We start from the raw sequence: 21,319 nt of genomic DNA on the forward strand, positions 1-21,319 counted from the left end.
ATTCTGACCACTAGGTGGAGAAATAGTCCTGTGCTGAAACATACACAAGAGCACTAACTATGATACAATAGTAACATGTTGTACAAAAAAAATTGCACAATTGACAAAAGTTACTATAAGGAAAGGGGTACTCAAAGAAACAATTTATAATCATACTGAACCACAGACTGACTAAATGCGAAAAAATAGATTGTATGACTTACCTTAAGCCCTCGTTCACATTGGAGCGACTTGTCATGTGATTTAACAGGTCAAATCGCATGACGCACCCTATTGTTGGCAATGGCACTATTCCAAACGGTGCAACACCATCTTTGTGGTGCCATGTTGATTTGAAAAAGTAGTTCCTGCACTACGTTTGGCGATTTCGGGTGCAAATTGCATAGACATCTATGCATGAAGCCGGACTGACATGCGGCTTTGAAATCATGCAATTTCAGATAAAGTTGCATGATTTCAAAGTAGGAATTCAACATTTTACAGAGCTGCCTGGGAAACCTTATGACTGAAGCCAGCATCGGCTAAGAGCCTGGACATCTATTAACTTAGACCTGTGAACACAAGACAAGGTGGCAACCTTTCAAATCTGATGCTGAAAAGCAAAAAAAAAGGCTTGAACTGACCTAGAGGAGTGTGCCCTAACAGGAAAAGAACAGACCTTGTCCTTGGGAAAACGACGATAAATTTTGCTTTTTATGGAAACATTCAGAAAGTACAAACAGAGAGTTGGACTGTCATAGGGAATCTGAGAGATAATTGTAAAATGGTACCACATCCAGACAAAGCAGGAAAATCTCCTTAGAATGTTTCGGAGTACGACAGGTACGTCCTGATTAAGGTAGAAGGAAGAAACTACCTTGGGAAGAAACAAAGGCTTTGGGACACAGAACAACCTAGTCTTAGTGTAGCAAAAGAAAGATTTCCTTTCAGGATAAGGCCACAAATTCAGAAACTCTCCACATGGAAGTAATGCAATGAGAAAAGCAACATTGGAAGTAAGGGTAGACAGAGGATTATCCTTAATAGGCTTAAGGATTGAGATCTCATGGAGTCGCTGGGAAACACACAGAAAGAACAACGTGAGTGACAACCTGTATGAAGACCTTCACTAAGGAGTGAGAAGCAAGCAGTCTCTGGGAAAAAAATAAAAACGCCAAGGCTGAGATTTCACCCTTAATGGTACTCAAGGCCAAAAGCTGAACCAGACCAAACTGGAGAAAAGACAGGATTCATCCCATCAAGTCCTCCTGGGGATTAACATTCTTTGCCTCGCACCAAGAGAAATATACTTTCTAGGGGCAATGGTACTTTACTGGAAGCCGATTTCCTAGCTTTCAAGAACATAGGGATAACCAACTCAAACAGGCCCCTGTCCCTCAGAACCTGGACTTCAACAGAACTTTATTGCCAGTGATCTGAGAAGCAGGGTGGTAAAAAAATAATTTAACCAAAAGTGACAGGAGCCTGCCAGATGAACTGGGAGCCTGCCAGGGGCTGACAAGTTCCAAGTACTACGTCTTTTTGGGCCAGTTCAGTGTAATGATAATCAGGGGAATGCCCTACAACTGGAACCTGTGAAGTAGATGAGAAAGAAGCTTCAGAGCAGGGAAAGCTTAAATCAGATTGAATTGATCCCATGGATTTAAAGGATGCAGAGGACCCCTGGACCTGGCATCCCAGGTTGGCTTCTCCCCCTTGATGGTTGATGTATGCTACAACTGTGGTATTGAAGAACTGTATCTGGGTTGGATGATCTTGCAGTGGAAAGGTCCAGGATTGCAGGGAAATTCATCCCCTTTGAGCTCCAGGATATTGACTGGAAGAAATGCTTTCCCTGTCGACAAAGCCTTGAATTGAGATGGTATCAAAGACTTCTCCCCAGCCCGATCTGTTGTGAAAACCTTCCAGACCGGTGGGAGTAAGGGCTCCCCCAACTCCAGTGCGGGACTGGTAACCCACTATGTCAGGACAAGTGTTGTACTGCAGGTCACGTGACTAAGCTATTGTCCCATGCAGCTGGCATGTTGAGTTGCAACAGTCTGGACTGAGGGATTGGAGGGTCCTGGAGTCCAACTGAGGAAGCAAAAGGCTTGGATTTTGTTCTTAGGGAAGAACGTTGGACAGACCAAAGGGGAGGGTGAAAAATTGGTAATGCAAGCCCACAGAAAAACAGAACACCTTGGTGCTTTAGGGACATGTAAGAAGTCATCACTAATGTCTACAGAGACCAGGAGCCCCCCTCCCCCTACAGATCCAGGATAGATATCCCTTTTTGCCTTGGAAACGGTGAAAACATTTGAACAGAAACCTTGGAACCATTCTTTGGAACGGTTTAACAGCAATGACCTGTGAGAAGAGTTGATCCAGAGCAATGTGCAGGTCTGCCAATCTCTGCAGGGACACTGGCAGATGTGACAACATGAAGCAGGGTGGAGGTAGAGAACAAAATTCCAGTTTGTAGCCTCAAGATACCATGCTCTGGATCCAAACATTCTAAACATCTCAGGACCAAATGGTTGCAAAGGCCATCTTTGAAAACTGGGGGCATCCCTCATTCAGAGGAGGACTTGTTCATGTATTCAGAGGACTTGGGGGTCCAGGCACTACAATGGAACAGACTTTTATGCTTTGCCTTGGAGGCCTGGGAGAAACTAAAGTAACTCTTCTTAGGCTCAGAAGAAGAGGGTGTCAGGGCTGGGCTCATCTCTTCCTTCTCAGAGCAGGCCGCTCAGCTGTCGGTTAATTGCCAGCTCCAATCTTTTCCACAGTGACTCACCTAATGATATCCTGTTCGTCAGTCCTGCTGGTTACTTAAGCTGTTCAATTCAGTCCCTCTCTGCCTTTGCCTTGGTCAATACATCCAGAGACTCTCTCCTGTGTACCTGTTGAAGACTTGCTTGTCTGATGTCCCTTCTGGTTCCTGATCCTGCTTGCTGTTCCACTATGCTGATTCTCCGGTTTCCTGATTTCCTGGCTTGTCCTGAAGTACAATCTCTGGCTCCTGCTGTCTGGGTCAATGGCTCCAAATCATGTGCGAATTCAGGCAGAAATTCAGACCTGATTCGCTACCTGAAACGGTGAACAGGGACGCACTGGACCCCTGCTGTGAGCCGTGGCCGCAGCAAGTGTGAACCTGGCCTTAAAGTATTGTGTGCTTCAGACATTTTTCTTTTGCATATAAAGTTGGTGACCTTATGTTCTACTGAAATGATGTGGTGTGACCTGAAACAGGCTGATCATACAAGACACCCAAAAATAGACATGAAGTAAAATAGCAAAAAAAAAAAAAGCTTCCTAACCTCTGGAGCTGTCTAAATGTTAGTTACAGAAAGAATGCAAGTGGGATAACTGCCAACATAAAAGTTCTTATTAGTTAGTAAAAGTAAGGGTTATATACTTTTTCCTGGCCCCTACTTCCTGCCAAGTGCTCCCAGAGCAAGCAGCTTGCAATGGGGGCACCCAAGCAGGCTTTCTCCTGAGCTGCTGCTCTGCGTGTCCATTCACACACAGAGCCGTAGCTTGATCGCGCTCCCTCTCTCTACTCATTGGCTCACTGCCAGTAAATGACAGTAGTGGGAGCCAATGGCTCCAGCTGCTGTCTCAGCTAATGAGGATGGGGATCAGGTAAGTATTAGGGGCGCATAATGCATGAAGGTAAAAAAAACCTTGAGCCTTTAAAAACCACTTTAAGGACCAAATTTTATGATTAATATCGCTGTAACCTTCAGCCACATACAGTATCTCACAAAAATGAGTATACCCCTCACATTTTTAAAATATTTTAATCTATCTTTTCATGTGACAACACTGAAGGAATTACACTTTGCTACAATGTAAAGTAGTGAGTGTACAGCTTGTATAACAGTGTAAATTAGCTGTCCCATCAAAACAAACTCAACACACAGCCTAAATGTCTAAACTGATGGCAACAAAAGTTAGTTCACCCCTCAGTGAAAATGTCCAAATTGGACCCGATTAGCCATTTACCCTCCCCGGTGTCATGTGACTCATAAGGTCTCAGGTGTGAATGGGGAGCAGGTGGGTTAAATTTAGTGTTATCACTCTCACTCTCTCATACTGGTCACTGGAAGTTCAACATGGTACCTCATGGCAAAGAACTCTCCGAGGATCTGAAAAAAATTGTTGCTCTACATAAAGATGACCTAGGCTATAAGAAAATTGCCAAGACCCTGAAACTGAGCTGCAGCATGGTGGCCAAGACCATACAGCGGTTTAACAGGACAGGTTCCACTCAGAACAGGCCTCACCATGGTCGACCAAAGAAGCTGCGTGCATGTGCTCAGAGTCATATCCAGAGGTTGTCTTTGGGAAATAGACGTATGAGTGCTGCCAGCATTGCTGCAGAGGTTGAAGGGGTGGGGGGTCAGCCTGTCAGTGCTCAGACCATACACCGCACACTGCATCAAACTGGTCTGCATGGCTGTCATCCCAGAAGGAAGCTTCTTCTAAAGATGATGCACAAGAAAAGCCTGCAGTTTGCTGAAGAAAAGCAGACTAAGGGCATGGATTACTGGAACCATGTCCTGTGGTCTGATGAGACCAAGATAAACTTATTTGGTTCAGATAGTGTCAAGCGTGTGTGGTGGCAATCAGGTGAGGAGTACAAAGACAAGTGTGTCTTGCCTATAGTCAAGCATGGTGGTGGGAGTGTCATGGTCTGGGGCTGCATGAGTGCAGCCGGCACTGGGGAGCTATAGTTCATTGAGGGAACCATGAATGCCAACATGTAATGTGACATACTAAAGCAGAGCATGATCCCCTCTCTTCGGAGACTGGGCCGCAGGGCAGTATTCCAACATTATAACGACCCCAAACACACCTCCAAGACGACCACTGCCTTGCTAAAGAAGCTGAGGGTAAAGGTGATGGACTGGCCAAGCATGTCTCCAGACCTAAACCCTGTTGAGCATCTGTGGGGCATCCTCAAACGGAAGGTGGTAGAGCGCAAGGTCTCTAACATACACCAGCTCTGTGATGTCATCATGGAGCAGTGCAAGAGGACACCAGTGGCAACCTGTGAAGGTCTGGTGAACTCCATGTCCAAGAAGGTTAAGGCAGTGCTGGAAAATAATGTTGGCCACACAAAATATTGACACTTTGGGCCCAATTTGGAAATTTCATTTAGGGGTGTACTCACTTTTGTTGCCAGCAGTTTAGACATTAATGGCTGTGTGTTGAGTTGTTTTGAGAGGACAGCAAATTTACACTGTTATACAAGCTGTACACTCACTACAAAGCAAAATATAATTTCTTCAGTGTTGTCACATGAAAATATATAATAAAATATTTACAAACATGTGAGGGGTGTACTCATTTTTGTGAGATACTGTATACTAAGGGACATTAGAAAAAAAACTGTTTAGAGATTCCCAGGCTCAAATCAATACTTCACTGACGTCTCTGTCATTATCATCCATGTACAACTATGGCACTATGTACATTTTTGGATGAAGAATCGGATGTGTACTTTAAGCTTTATGCTCTATGAAATCAGCTGCGATCTTACCATTAAAACATTGGATCCACTTTCTTCTCTCATCTCTTTGCCCTCCTACATCAAACATACTGTAAAAAAAAAAAGAAAGATACAGTACATTATCAGAACGCAAGAACAGTCAATGCTTTAGGATACTTGTGCCTTTGTCAAGTATTTGTGTTGTACATAACAATCAATCAGATAAAAACAACTATTTTGTGAATAAATTGGTTGGATGCTGTGGACATCACACATTCATGTGATATTTGTTTCCTATGTTGTTATCAAAAATCCCTCACTGGCATCTATAATGGCAATAAGTGAATAGGCTTCTACTATAAGAAGACCTTAAGTATTGAACTGTCTGGAAATAACTGCACAATGTCAGCATTATAAAAAATTGTCGGGAAATAAACATGAAGGTCAAATTTAGCAGTATAAAGTGCCAGTAGAATTTATAACAGCCCAAATTTTCATTTTGCTGAAATCATTTGAATTATATCGTTTAAATTCAGAAAGTTAAAGCTGAAATCTAAGTATGTTTTTTTTTAAGTATTACATGGTCCAGCTAGGCTGATCCCTGTGGAAGCTGGAAATCACCGTAGTAGGCTACAGCTACTACAGGGAACGCCTCTAGCTTCCAGGTCCCATGCTGTGAATTTGCCCTGCTGCTTAGTAAACACGAGGGGTCACTTGCTTGGCGCAGATGCTATTCAGAGAAGACTGTTCACCATCTCAATTAATGCAAAGCATTTACTGATTGGATGAGATGGAGAGGTAGGGCAGCAACTTTTGCCCATCTAAAACAAGGACCAATGTTTTGGTTTCGCTTTAAACTAATTGCAATAATAAAAAAAGTTTTACGAGCAAGATGTATGGTTTATTTTTGTATTATAAACATAAAAAAAAAACAAAAAAAAAAAAAAAACAAAAAACAAAAGAAAAGCGAACTGCAATACAAGCTTACTAAATGGAATAAAATCTTACTGTGGGAATGCATCCAAAAAAAAAGTTTACTTACTGGAAATTAACTTTGTCTACTTGAAATCGCGTTTCAAAAATCCCTGATGTCAAAACTCTGCATCTTAATAAGTCCTGTAAAGATTAAAACTGGTCACAGACAAGTTTTTTTTTAAAAGCACAACACATTACAGACTTGTATAGTAATGAAATAATATTATAAGCAGTCCCTTTGTTGGAGAGAGGGTCACATTCTGAGATTTTTCAGTGGCTGGAAAATAAACTGGGGCTTAAAGTAAAATTATATGCAAGGTTTTTTTTTTCATTTTGCATAGAGTAAGGGAGGGTTATCAGATTTTTTTTTTCACCATCTGTGTCCCATTGCAGGGATTTCCTTCACTTCCTTCCCATAGCCAAGCAGGAAGTGAGAGGAAATCCCTGCAAATAAAGGGAATTCCCTGGGGACCCCCAGCTCACCAGAACTGGTGACCCTATTGGAAGATTTCTCCTCTATTACTTTTCTGGGGACAGCCCAAAATTTGGGATATCTTTTACTTTCACTGATAATGGTAAATAGGAAAAATAGGATGAATCTCCCTGAGGGCACAGACAGCAATAAAAACTGACAGCTGGTCTAATCCATGTCCACTCTGCCCAAAACTAAAAAAATAAAAAGTTTTGCCTTTAGTTATACTTTAACCACTTCCGTACCGCCCACCGCACATATACTGCAGCAGGGTGGCCCGACTGCGCGAACCAACGTACCTGTATGTCGGTCCGTGCATGAGATATAGTTGGCACGCGTACCGCCGTGGGAGCAATACAGAGAAACAAGGCGGATCCCCGTTCTGACAGGGGACAATACTGAGATCTGCCCTTCCTAGTGATCGGGAACAGCGATCTCTGTGTTGTCCCAGTATGCCCATCCCCCACACAGAACACACCCAGCAAACCCAGTTAACTCCCTGATTGCCCCCTAGTATTAACTCCTTCCCTGCCAGTGTCATTAGTACAGTGACAATGCATTTTTTTTTAGCACTGATCATTGTAATAATAATGTCACTGGTCCCCAAAAAGTCTCACTTGGGGTCAGATTTGTCCGCTGCAATGTCGCAGTCCTTCTAAAAATAGCAGATCACCGCCATTACCAGTAAAAACAAGAAAAAATAAATAAAAGTCCATAATTCTATCCCATAGTTTGCAGACGCTATAACGTTTGCGCAAAACAATCAATATACGCTTATTGTGATTTTTTTTTTTTACCAAAAATATGTAGCAAAATACATATTGGCCTAAACTGATGAATACATTTGTTATTTTTATATATTTTTTTGGGGATATGTATTATAGCAGAATGTGAAAAAATATATATTTTTTTCAAAATTGACGGTATTTTTTTGTTTATAGCGCAAAAAATAAAAAACCACAGAGGTGATCAAATACCGCCAAAAGAAAGCTCTATTTGTGGGAAAAAAAGGACATCAATTTTGTTTGGGTACAGCGTCGCACAACTGCGCAATTGTCAGTTAAATCGACAAAGTGCTGGATGGCAAAAAAATGGCCTGTTTATTAAGGGGGTAAATCCTTCCAGGACTGAAGTGGTTAAATGAGAAGTTCCCTTTTCTACAAAAAGTTATAAATGCACATCTTTTTGCAGTTAAAAAAAATGTGCATTTATTATTTTTTGTAGTGGGAGTCTGTAAAGCATTGCACCAGCGATCAGCATGCAGGTCTCTGCACAGTCAGTGTATTTGCTTGCCTGTACATTCCATACGGTTAAGGCAATATTTGCTGACAGGAAGACTTAATGAACTACCACAGCACTCCACAGTGCTGTGGTAGTTCATTGCGAACTACACACCGACAGCCACTAAGGTTGTCGGGGCTTGTAGTTCATTCACATACAGAGCTGTGTGTATGAATGATGCGGTCATGTGGGCGGAAGCTCGCACGGCCACGCTGTTTTCAAACAGTGACAGCTAGTATGGGGAACTTCTCCCCGTACTGCTGTCACAGGGAGGGGGGCAGCAGGCAGCGGCTGCAGCACTGCGAACATGTTACATGTTCCTAAAGGAAACTTATCCTTTAAAATGGAGTTTGATTAGTCAGCAGTGGGGAACAAAGCTTTAAAATGAGAGTTATGATAGTGGTTACTTATTCAACTTACTGTGCCCCACAATTAAAGAACATAAGGGCAGTACTTATGGAATGCATAGCATAAACATATTGAAATCACTTTAAGGGCAAGTGTCAAAGGGCTTTTGTTAAAAAGAGGAAGTATGGCCAAAGTTTTTTTGGGCCATATGTCTCCTATGCATCACTGGGGTGAAGTTCGTTCTGCACCCCTTGGCTCGTTTTCAGCCGACAGCAGGCTAAAGCTTGCTGTCTGCTGATGCCACTCAGCCATTCCAGGCTCAGGAAAGATCCTGACCATATGGTTGGGCTCCACCCAGATGCCTGGACCGGAACCTGGCTCAGCTGAGAGCCTGAGCTGGCCCCTCCTGCCCAGAGCTCCAGTGAGCACTGGAGTGGAGAGCAGAGAGCTGTGGCTGTTCAGAGTGGAGGAGAAAACTAAGCAAACAGTGGTGTTTATTTGCTTCAGTTCTCAATATAGAGCCAGCAGGGGTAGATGCAGCATCCCCCTAGGTGAGTATAACTGTTTTTTTCTTTGTTTTTTTTAAATCCTGAACTTCTCTTTTAAAATACAAGTCTATTAAAATGGAAAACCCACTTGAAGCAGATCAACTGGACCTGATAATGAATTCTGAATCATCTCAAATTGCTTTCATCGACAGAAGCCCAAAGCCCACTGACACAGGCCTAATGATCTATAAATAACATTTTTAGGATCCTTATTGTGTCCTTATTGTGTCAGCCACTTTTTACTTTCCAACTTTAAATGATGTAAAACAAATGACAAAAGATACATGAACAAATAGTTCTGAAATGCAAACATTTACATGGAATTCATCTATGTCATGAGGGCCCTTCCAGTGCAACAGCTTATGCTGAGTACACACGACCGTTTTTGCCGTCGGAATAAACTCTGAAGGTTTCTCCGATGGAACTCCGACGGAATTCCATTCAAGCGGTCTTGCCTACACACGGTCCGACCAAAGTCCGACCATCCAGAACGAGGTGACGTACAGCACGTACGACGGGACAAGAAAAAGGAAGTTCAATAGCCAGTAGCCAATAGCTTCCGTCTACTTGCTTCAGAGCATGCGTCATTTTTGGTCCATCGGAACAGCATACAGACGAGTGGTTTTCCCGATAGGAATTGGTTCCGTCAGAAATATTTAGAACATGTTCTATTTCTAGGTCCGTCAGAATTTTCTAAAAAAAAAGTCTGATGAGGCACACACACGATCGGAATAGACAATGAAAAGCTTCCGTCTGACTTTTTCTGTCGGACATTCCGCTCGTGTGTACGCGGCTTTACACAAATTAATGATGGTAGGCTACTTACCTGATCTGTCGGTGTGTAGTCATTTTGTCTGACGTGTTCAATTTTTTCTAGAAAGCTAAAAACAGAATAGGAATTGCAGTTAGTGCTAAAATGGCATTATCCGTTACTGCAGGCTGGTTAAGTAGCATATTGCTATAAGGCCTCTTGCACAGGAACATAATAATTTACTGATGTTTATATGCAGGATCTTGCTAGCAGAAAGATTGAGAGTAAAAAACAAAACAAAACAGGCTATATTGTGTTAAGTAATTGCATATACAGTATCTCAGAAAAGTGAGTACACCCTTCACATTTTTGTAAATATTTTATTATATCTTTTCATGAAACAACACTGAAGAAATGACACTTTTCTACAATGTAAAGTAGTGAGTGTACAGATTGTATAACAGTGTAAATTTGCTGTCCTCTCAAAATAACTCAACACACAGCCATTAATGTCTAAACTGCTGGCAACAAAAGTGAGTACACCACTAAGTGAAAATGTCCAAATTGGGCCCAAAGTTTTAATATTTTGTGTGGCCACCATTATTTTCCAGCACGGCCTTACCTCTCTTGGGCATGGAGTTTACCAGAGCTTCACAGGTTGCCACTAGAGTCCTCTTCCACTCCTCCATGACGACATCACGGAGCTGGTGGATGTTAGAGACCTTGCGCTACTCCACCGTCAGCTTGAAGATGCCAAACAGATGCTCAATAGGGTTTAGGTCTGAAGACATGCTTGGCCAATCCATCACCTTTACCCTCAGCTTCTTTAGCAAGGAATTGGTCGTCTTGGAGGTGTGTTTGGGGACGTTATGTTGGAATACTGCCCTGTGGCCCAGTCTCCAAAGGGAGGGGATCATGTTCTGCCTCAGTATGTCACAGTACATGTTGGCCTTCATGGTTCCCTCAATGAACTGTAGCTCCCCAGTGCCAGCAGCACTCATGCAGCCCCAGACCATGACACTCCCACCACCATGCTTGACTGTAGGCAAGACACACTTTTCTTTTTACTCCTCACCTGGTTGCCACCACACACGCTTGACACCATCTGAACCAAATAAGTTTATCTTGGTCTCATCATAACACAGGACATGGTTTCAGCAATCCATGTCCTTAGTCTGCTTGTCTTCAGCAAACTATTTGCGGGCTTTCTTGTGCATTATCTTTAGAAGAGGCTTCCTTCTGGGATGACAGCCATGCAAACCAATTTGATGCAAATTTGATGTGCGGCTTATGGTCTGAGCACTGACAGGCTGACCCCCCCACCCCTTCAACCTCTGCAGCAATGCTGGCAGCACTCATACGTCTATTTCCCAAAGACAATCTCTGGATATGACGCTGAGCACGTGCACTCAACTTCTTTGGTCGACCATGGCAAGGCATTTTCTGAGTGGAACCTGTCCTGTTAAACTGTTGTATGGTCTTGGCCACCATGCTGCAGTTCAGATTCAGGGTCTTGGCAATCTTTTTATAGCCTAGGCCAGGGGTGTCCAAACTACGGCCCTCCAGCTGTTGCAGAACTATACTTCCCATGAGGCATTGTAAAACTCTGACATTCACAGACATGACTAGGCATGATGGGAGTTGTAGTTCCTTAACAACTGGAGGGCCATAGTTTGGACACCACTGGCCTAGGCCAATGTTTCTCAACTCCAGTCCTCAAGGCGCCCCAACAGGTCATGTTTTCAGGCTTGCCATTATTTTGCACAGGTGATTTGATCAGTTTCAGCCTTAGTAATTACCACAGCCGTTTCATCTGAGGGAAATCCTGAAAACATGACCTGTTGGGGCGTCTTGGGGACTGGAGTTGAGAAACACTGGCCTAGGCCATCGTTATGTAGAGCAACAATTCATTTTTTCATATCCTCAGAGTTCTTTGCCATGAGGTGCCATGTTGAACTTCCAGTGACCGGGATTAACACACCTGCTCACCATTCACACCTGAGACCTTGTAACACTAATGAATCACATGACACCAGGGAGGGAAAGTGGCTAATTGAGCCCAATTTGGGCATTTTCACTTAGTGGTGTACTCACTTTTGTTGCCAGCGGTATAGATATTAATGGCTGTGTGTTGAGTTATTTTGAGCGGACAGCAAATTTACACTGTTATACAAGCTGTACACTCACTACTTTACATTGTAGCAAAGTGTCATTTCTTCAGTGTTGTCACATGAAAAGATATAAAATATTTACAAAAATGTGAGGGGTGTACTCACTTTTGTAAGATACTGTATGTGCATACAGGCATGTAAACATATGCATGTGTAAAAAACACGCAAAGTTCTTCATTGTCTTCTAGGTGCCAGTGTTGCAATTTATAGGTATACTCTCATATAAACTTGTGTATACATGCATGTAAATTATTATAATATTTTTTTTTTACAACTCTGAACTCACCTGCATTGCTAATCTCTAGGCAGCTGTGTGCCTTGTCCCATACACAACAATGCACTTGTGTTTGGATAAATAAAAAAAAGCAATACAACTACAAATGTGGCCTTTTTTGCCTGTTCCCAACCACAGTTTCTGCTTACTGCAATATATAACCACTAGATGGCAGAAGATTACTTCTTCACCTCTATGCCATATGCGGCCTTCCTGCACTGCAGCATGACAAGGCTAACATTCCAGGATACCTAAAGGTAAGGCAGTTTCTTATACACAGAGCACTAAACTCTATGGGTAGGCAAAAACTGTGCACAGGGATAATGAAGGAATAGGGGCACGATAATCTACACAAACATATCAGAATTGACACTTTATAAAGTTAAAAATTCACTAAACATACAAATGAAGCTTTGTTAGTGTTGGCATTCTGGCACAGGGCAGGTTCTATTGGAGTTTGCACTCTTGGCACATTTTTCTATGTGACAGTAAAACAAAGCAAGGTAGTGCATAACAGATTACTTTTTAATTTAATTCTCACCAAATATAACGCTCATATTTGCATATACAGTGGGGACGGAAAGTATTCACACCCCCTTAAATTTTTCACTCTTTGTTATATTGCAGCCATTTGCTAAAATCATTAAAGTTCATTTTTTTCCTCGTTAATGTACACACAGCACCCCATATTGACAGAAAAACACAGAATTGTTGACATTTTTGCAGATTTATTAAAAAAGAAAAACTGAAATATCACATGGTTCAAAGTATTCAGACCCTTTGCTGTGACACTCATATATTTAACTCAGGTGCTGTCCATTTCTTCTGATCATCCTTGAGATGGATCTACACCTTCATTTGAGTCCAGCTGTGTTTGATTATACTGATTGGACTTGATTAGGAAAGCCACACACCTATCTATATAAGACCTTACAGCTCACAGTGCATGTCAGAGCAAATGAGAATCATGAGGTCAAAGGAACTGCTTGCAGACCTCAGAGACAGAATTGTGGCAAGGCACAGATCTGGCCAAGGTTACAAAAAAAATTCTGCTGCACTTAGGGTTCCTACGAGCACAGTGGCCTCCATAATCCTTAAATGGAAGACATTTGGGACGACCAGAACCCTTCCTAGAGCTGGCCATCCGGCCAAACTGAGCTATCGGTGGAGAAGAGCCTTGGTGAGGTAAAGAAGAACCCAAAAATCACTGTGGCTGAGCTCCAGAGATGCAGTCGGGAGATGGGAGAAAGTTCTAGAAAGTCAACCATCACTGCAGCCCTCCACCAGTCGGGGCTTTATGGCAGAGTGGCCTGACGGAAGCCTCTCCTCAGTGCAAGACACATGAAAGCCCGCATGGAGTTTGCTAAAAAACACCTAAAAGGACTCCAAGATGGTGAGAAATAAGATTCTCTGGTCTGATGAGACCAAGATAGAGCTTTTTGGCCTTGATTCTAAGTGGTATGTGTGGAGAAAACCAGGCACTGCTCATCACCTGTCCAATACAGTCCCAACAGTGAAGCATGGTGGTGGCAGCATCATGCTGTGGGGGTGTTTTTAATGCAGCCAAGTACAGGGATATCCTGGACGAAAACCTTCTCCAGGGTGTTAAGGACCTCAGACTGGGCCGAAGGTTTACCTTCCAACAAGACAATGACCCTAAGCACACAGCTAAAATAACGAAGGAGTGGCTTCACAACAACTCCGTGACTCTTCTTGAATGGCCCTGACTTAAACCCAATTGAGCATCTCTAGAGAGAACTAATAATGGCTGTCCACCAACGTTTACCATCCAACCTGACAGAACTGGAGAGGATCTGCAAGGAGGAATGGCAGAGGATCCCCAAATCCAGGTGTGAAAAACTTGTTGCATCTTTCCCAAAAAGACTCATGGCTGTTTAAGATCAAAAGGGTGCTTCTACTAAATACTTATTAAATGGTCTGAATACTTAGGACCATGTGATATTTCAGTTTTTCTTTAATAAATCTGCAAAAATGTCAACAATTCCGTGTTTTTCTGTCAATATGGGGTGCTGTGTGTACATTAATGTACACAAAAATGAACTTAAATGATTTTAGCAAATGGCTGCAATATAACAAAGAGTGAAAGGTTTAAGGGGATCTGAATACTTTCCGTCCCCACTGTATGTTAGGAAAATTAGATGGTGAGCAACTATCTTTGTGCATGTGTGTCTTCTAATACAGGTCCCTAGAACCTCAACTTTTTTCCCCTCTCTAGAAGGGAGACAGCTGCTCTGCTAGCGAGCGCCCCTCTACAGCTCCCAGCACTTGGTCACCCAGTCTTGTATTGTATAGAAGAGGAGGTTATGTCTAACCAGGTCTAGGTGAATTACTTAGTGTACCCAGTCTTTTCTGTGTCTAATGTCGTTTTATACGCCTGTTGTATTTGGACGCCTTGAACAAAGGCTAGAATAGATAAACGAGTTATGAAAATGGAGGTGGTTAGCAGAAGGTCTATCTGGCTGCATATCTATTTTTGTGACCTCAGCTGGGCTTTGGGTCATTTTTAGGACTTTGGATAATTTTCGTTGTGACTTTTACATTTGTAAATACTTGCTCTTCCATAGTTTTATATAGCACATAACAATTTGTAGATTTAAGTGTATCTAAACCCCCACACAAATGTTTTCTATATTGCAGTTTACCAATCATTCGTTGTGGTGTCAGCTTTGATTTTCTCTTTTTTTGCCTTATTTTCACCTGTTGATCTGGCCCATTAAAGTGGTTGTAAAGTCAGAAGGTTTTTTTTTAACGTAATGCATTCTATGCATTAAGATAAAAAGCCTTCTGTGTGCAGCAGTCCCCTAATACTTACCTGAGCCCCACCTCTGTCCAGCAATGCCCATGAGTGTCTCGTCTATCCTAGACACACTGGAGGGGACAAGAACACAGAAGAAGGACCCAAGAAGAGGAGGATCTGGGCTACCTTGTGCAAATCCAGTGCAACAGAGCAGGTAAGAGCCCATTCACACAGGGGCAACTTTGGATCCGACTTCAAGTCGCCCCAAGTCGCCCCTAGTCGCCTCAAGTCGCGCTACACGAAAAAATCAATGTAAGTGAATGGATCTGTCTTAATGCACACTACTGCAGTCGCTCCAACTTCAGAAAAGGTTCCTGTACTACTTCAATCCGACTTGAAGGCAACTTGTACCCATTGATTTCAATGGAAGTTGCCTCCAAGTCTGATCACTGTTCATACTGAGGCAACTTTACAGGAAGCAGAAAAGAAACAGAAAGTAATTTCCTCCAATAAACAGCCAGCCCCCTCCTTCTCACACACAGCTGATAAGCTCTGATTGGCCACTTGTAAAGTTCCCTGTCCAGGAGGTGACTTCAAGTTGTGTTGTAAGTTGCCCCAAGTCGTGCTGTGATTCATACTCAAGTCGTGTCCAAGTTGCCTCCCAAAGTCATGCTGGAAGTCGTGTTGCCCCTGTGTGAATGGGCTCTAAGTATAACATGTTTGTTATTTTTATAGAAAAAAAAAAACACAAAATTTTACAAACACTTTAACAAACTTTATGTCCTCTATCTATGGAGCAGCAATGAAGCCACCCTTGGGCAGCACTGTCTGGAAAAGATTGTTAGATGGACTAGTAGATTTAGGTGAAGTTTACATAGGAAGTTGAAAAAAAACAGCAGATCAACAGGTAAAAAACTGTCAATGCTGGTGACAGACTGTATCACATAGGTCATTTATGATTTTCCCTTTAGTACCATTTTAACCAGTACAGAGAGATAGTTCTGTTTCTTTACAAAGTTTAATTCAACCTGCCTGCCTGCAACACACTGATGCTGCAAGTGCAAAAAGTCACATTTTGAAAATGCTAGATTCCTAGATGGCATGCTGGTCCATTGTCTTCGGAGAGATTTTTATTATTGATTTTGATATTTGAGTCACCGACCCACAACATGTATGAAGATAGGGTGATTTGGCTTGACTCTGGTTACTGCATACTTGTCTGATCAAGGAGACAGCCTAGGTTCACACTGACAGCGTGAATGAAATCGTGCGAGTTCAGCTGAACTCGCACAATTTTATTCCTACATGTCAGTCCCGACTTCGGGGGCGATTTCAGAGACATCTGTGCGGTTTCTGAACAGATGTCTATGGAAATTGCCCCCCAAAGTCGCCAAAAGTAAGAGAAACTACTTTTGGGAATCGATGCAGCGCTGCAAATGCGCCGATAAGGATGGTGCCATTGCTGGCAATTGCGGCCAAATTGGCATGCAATTTGATATGTCAAATTGCATGCCCAATCACTCCAATGTGAACCAGGGCTTATAGTAATAAGCCAGAGATTTTTTAGAGGTCAGCACTAGCCAGCCCCATAATTCTTTTGGTACAATATAGTTATAGCATTGGTTTCCTTTAGGAATGGTTCAGATAAGATATGAGCTGCATAGAGAGTGCTTTGTTAGTTGGCTGGCTCATAGACCTTCATAATGAGAAGGAACAGTAAGACCCCATTCCTGCTTGTGCAACTTATCATGCGACTTTGGAAATCAAAGTTGCATGACAAGTTGTACCCCATGTTTGTCATACGAGTGTGAATGGAGCCAAAGGCCTCATGCACACTACAGACATTTCAGCAATTTGGAGCTGTTATTTTTCCCTGCCTGTAAACTCCCCTCAATGTTAGCCTATGTGTCCATGCACACTATAGGCGTTTTCAGGAGTTTACAGGTAGAAAAAAAAAAACACTCAAAAGTGAAAAAACGCACATTAGCATGCAGTAATGCTAGGTGTGTTACCATGCGTTTCCATGTTAATGCAATCTAATGGCCAGAATTCTGGCTAATAGGATGCATTAACCCCAGACGTGGGAACACGCATTAACATGTAGGGGGAAAACTGTTTTTGAGCTTCACAATGTGCATGAGGCCTAAAGTACAATCATTGTGTAGAACTGTAAAGCAGGAAACATAGCAAGCAAGTGCAATAAGCAAATATGGATGTCACTATGTTCATATATAATTACAAAACTACACATAAACAAAGGTCTTTAAACATAACAATAAAGCCCTGTGTGGAGCATTTTCCATGCCTTGTCATTGAACTCTATATAACATGCAATTTGATGAAAGCACATCAAAGATGCTGTAAACAGGATTTTCTAAACACACTGCACATTAAAGCGCACAGTTGTGAATGGGGCCTAACAGTGAGACGGGGACTCATTTATTTATTCGATAAAAAACAAAACCTCTATCCAGTCCCTTTATATGAGGCTTGCTCAGACTAGTGTAAACCATCTTTGGGTTATGAGTTCAACAGCCAAGGAAGCACCAGATATCTATCTGTACATCAGGACCACAAGAAAAACCGTATAAAGTAGACAGTTTGGAGAATTGTGAAGACAATGTAAACAAACCATTTCTACAGTAAAGTGTTCTGGAGCCTCAGGTTTTTGCATCCACAGGTCAAAACAAGCGAGATTCCAGATTTACCTGAAGTGACAAAAAGGCTTTGCCTGAAAGATTTATGTGGGAAACTGTTAAATCTGGTTTGGATTCGTACACATGTGTCACCGTGTCTAAATATTGACACTGAAAAACTTTAAACAGGGGAATAGCAGTAACGGTGACATAACCGGAGGAAACGGAAACAGTCAAGGGGCTTCATTAATTATATCAACTCTGAGAACTGTTCTCATTCTCCATAATTTACTGTCGGCTTCCTGGTCCCATGTCAGATATTACAATACACACTGGTATCTACCTTACAGAGGGGGGTTTTCTATTAATAAGAAATGCCATTTTCAAAGTCCTGAAGAAACATGAGGGATAGTTGCTTCTATGTACTATAGAGGTGTAACCTGACTACACAAAAAAAAATTAAAAAAAACTGTTTTGATGATAAAGTAGATCCTAGGAGCCTATCGTACCTAAAAGACCGCATACTGAAACTGGCAGAAATGGCAGTGCCCATGTTGTCAGGACAATGTCAGGTGGCTCTATTGGTGGGGGGACGTTCAGGCGTCCACACCTTGCTGCACCGTACTGCATTCCAAACACTCAAATGAGAGAGCCTTTTATCAAGGGTCACAATCACTGCCAAGCACCCCATTTTCCCACCTGGGTATTGTCTTCACTTTCAAGATAGATAGATAGATAGATAGATAGATAGATAGATAGATAGATAGATAGATAGATAGATAGATAGAAATAGATCTATATATATATATATATAAATAGATCTATATCTATCTATCTATCTATCTATCTATCTATCTATATATATATATATATATCTATATATATAGATATATATATCTATATATATAGATAGATAGATATATATATATAGATATATATAATATATAGATCTATCTATATATAGATAGATAGATAGATAGATAGATAGATAGATAGATAGATAGATAGATAGATAGATAGATAGATCGATCTATAGATATAGATATATATATATATAAAAACAAAAAAACAACCCATGATATTCCCACCACCCACAAATTGACAAATTGACATGTGTCCTTAAAATAGCAGGGTACCCCCACACTCATCAATTTGATCACTTGAGCTGACCAGCCCAAAGAAACAAGCAACACTATCTCTAATGTATGTATCTATTGTCCTTCTCGTTAACCCTAAATAGACTCCAGAAGTTTTACCGAAAGGTGAACACAGCTTGTGATCTGTAGCATTCATAAGAATCAATTTTCATAGTCCCATGCTGAGCAGGTTTAAAACGAGGTAATGGTGAAAGGACAATATGGATACCCGGATGTGTACCAATAATCACTTTGGGTATGCATTTGTACAAAGGCCATATTTTTCCATGCTAAATTTCCATAGGTTTTTTGCATAGTCCACAGCTACTGCTTTAATCCTGATGCCTCATGCACACTGGATGTTATAAAAACGTTAGCTGTAGAAAGCTGTAGATACACTTAGAGAAAAAATCATTTGAACCCTTGTTGATTTTGTACGTTTGCCCACTGACAAAGAAATGATCAGTCTATAATTTTAATGTTAGGTTTACTTTAACAGTGAGAGACAGAATAACAACAAAAATATCCAGAAAAATGCATTTCAAAAAAGTTATAAATTGATTTGCATTTTAATGAGTGAAATAAGTATTTGATCCCCTACCAATTATCAAGATTTATGGCTCCCAGGTATCTTCTATAAGGGCAACGACCTGAGATTAGGAGCACTCTCTTAAAGGGAGTGTTTCTAATGTTTCTAATCTCAGTTAGTTACCTGTATAGAAGACACCTGTCCACAGAAGCAATCAATCAATCAGATTCCAATCTCTCCACCATGGCCTAGACCAAAGAGCTGTCCAAGCATGTCAGGGACAAGATTGTAGATCTACACAAGACTGGAATGGGCTACAAGACCATCGCCAAGCAGCTTAGTGAGAGGGTGACAACAGTTGGTGCGATTATCCACAAATGGAAGAAACAGAAAATAACTGTCAATCTTCCTTGGTCTGGGGCTCCATGCAAGATCTCACCTCGTGGAGTTTCAATGATCATGAGAACCGTGAGGAATCAGCCCAGAACTACACAGGAGAATCTTGTCAATGATCTCAAGGCAGCTGGGATCATAGTCACCAAGAAAACAATTGGTAACACACTATGCCCGTGAAGGATTGAAATCCTGCAGCCCCATGCAAGGTCTCCTGCTCAAGAAAGCACATGTATAGGCCCATCTGAAGTTTGCTAATGAATATCTGAATAATTCAGAGGAGAACTGGGTGAAAGTGTTGTGGTCAGATGAGGCCAAAATCAAGCTCATCAAATCAACTCTTTGTGTTTGGGAGGAGGAATGCTGCCTATGACTCAAAGAACACCATCCCCATTTAATTACTTCTCTGTTTTTATTAAAAAAAAGACTGAAAACTTTGAAAAAAATAAAAGTTTTTCTTAGTTTCTGTCAGCAAATTTTGTAAGCAAGCAATTTTACTCCTTCACTGATGGGCGCTGATGAGGTGGCACTTATGGGCACTGATGAGGCGGCACTTATGGGCACTGATTAGGTGGCACTGATGAGGAGGTATGAATATGCTGCACTTATGGGCACTGATGAGCACTGATAGGTGGCACTGGTGGGTGGCACTTATGGACACGGATAGGCAGCACTGATTGGTGGCATTGATGGGCAGCAGTGATAGCCAGCACTGACTGGCATCACTAATGGGTACTGATTGCTGGCACTTGTGAGCACTGTTTGCTGGCAATGGTGGGAACTCACTGCTGGCACACTGCTGGCACTGGTGAGCACTCACTTCTGGCACTGTGGGCGCTTTATTGTAATCAGGGCACTGATTATCATTATAAAAACAAGAATAAATGCCGAATATCTGCGGTTTTCAGCTTTTAGTTAGTTAGAGTTAGAGTTAGAGTTAGAGCGATTTTACAGCTGAAAAACTCCTCTTAAAACCCACTAGGTTCTGGAATGTAACCCCTGCCAGTAAACCAAATACTAAAGCTGGTTATACACTAGTAGAATTTTGTTCGAAATTTTTTGTTTTTTAGAATGTTCTTAGATTGTCTAAGCTTTAGTGGGTCAAATAGATATTCATACTTGTAGTGCGGAATTGCACGTTTGACACATTTTTCATGCTTAATGTGTTGCTTGTAGGGGAAGGAGACTGGGGGCTCAATGCACTAACTTTTTTTGCACCCTTTTTTACTGCAGACCAGACCTCCAGTTGCAGTGGGAGGTGAAACATTTATGCCCTGTACACACGGTCGGATTTTCCGACAGAAAATGTGTGATAGGACCTTGTTGTCGGAAATTCTGACCGTGTGTAGGCTCCATCACACATTTTCCATCGGAATTTCCAAGAATTTTCCAAGAAACTTGCTATAAAATTTTCCGACAACAAAATCCGTTGTCTGAAATTCTGATCGTGTGTACACAAATCCAACGCACAAAGTGCCACGCATGACTCAGAATAAATTAAGAGACAAAAGCTATTGGCTACTGCCCAGTTTATAGTCCTGACGTATGCGTTTTACGTCACCGCATTTAGA

At 41.8% G+C, this 21,319-nt stretch overlaps 1 protein-coding gene across 2 annotated transcripts in view; it reads right to left on the reverse strand.

Moving 5' to 3' along the window:
• Positions 1 to 21,319, reverse strand: part of GNAL (G protein subunit alpha L) — a 433,469-nt gene that overhangs the window by 17,057 nt on the left and 395,093 nt on the right. For both annotated transcript variants that reach the window (XM_073631319.1, XM_073631320.1), the window contains exons 6-8: positions 9,927 to 9,981; positions 6,519 to 6,592; positions 5,528 to 5,586 (exon numbers count right to left, since the gene is read on the reverse strand). In XM_073631319.1, the coding sequence (XP_073487420.1) occupies positions 5,528 to 5,586; positions 6,519 to 6,592; positions 9,927 to 9,981 (188 nt within the window). The remainder of the gene's footprint in view (positions 1 to 5,527; positions 5,587 to 6,518; positions 6,593 to 9,926; positions 9,982 to 21,319) is intronic.

The sequence above is a fragment of the Aquarana catesbeiana genome, linkage group LG05 (assembly GCF_042186555.1).
Source record: "Aquarana catesbeiana isolate 2022-GZ linkage group LG05, ASM4218655v1, whole genome shotgun sequence".
Lineage (NCBI taxonomy): Eukaryota > Metazoa > Chordata > Amphibia > Anura > Ranidae > Aquarana > Aquarana catesbeiana.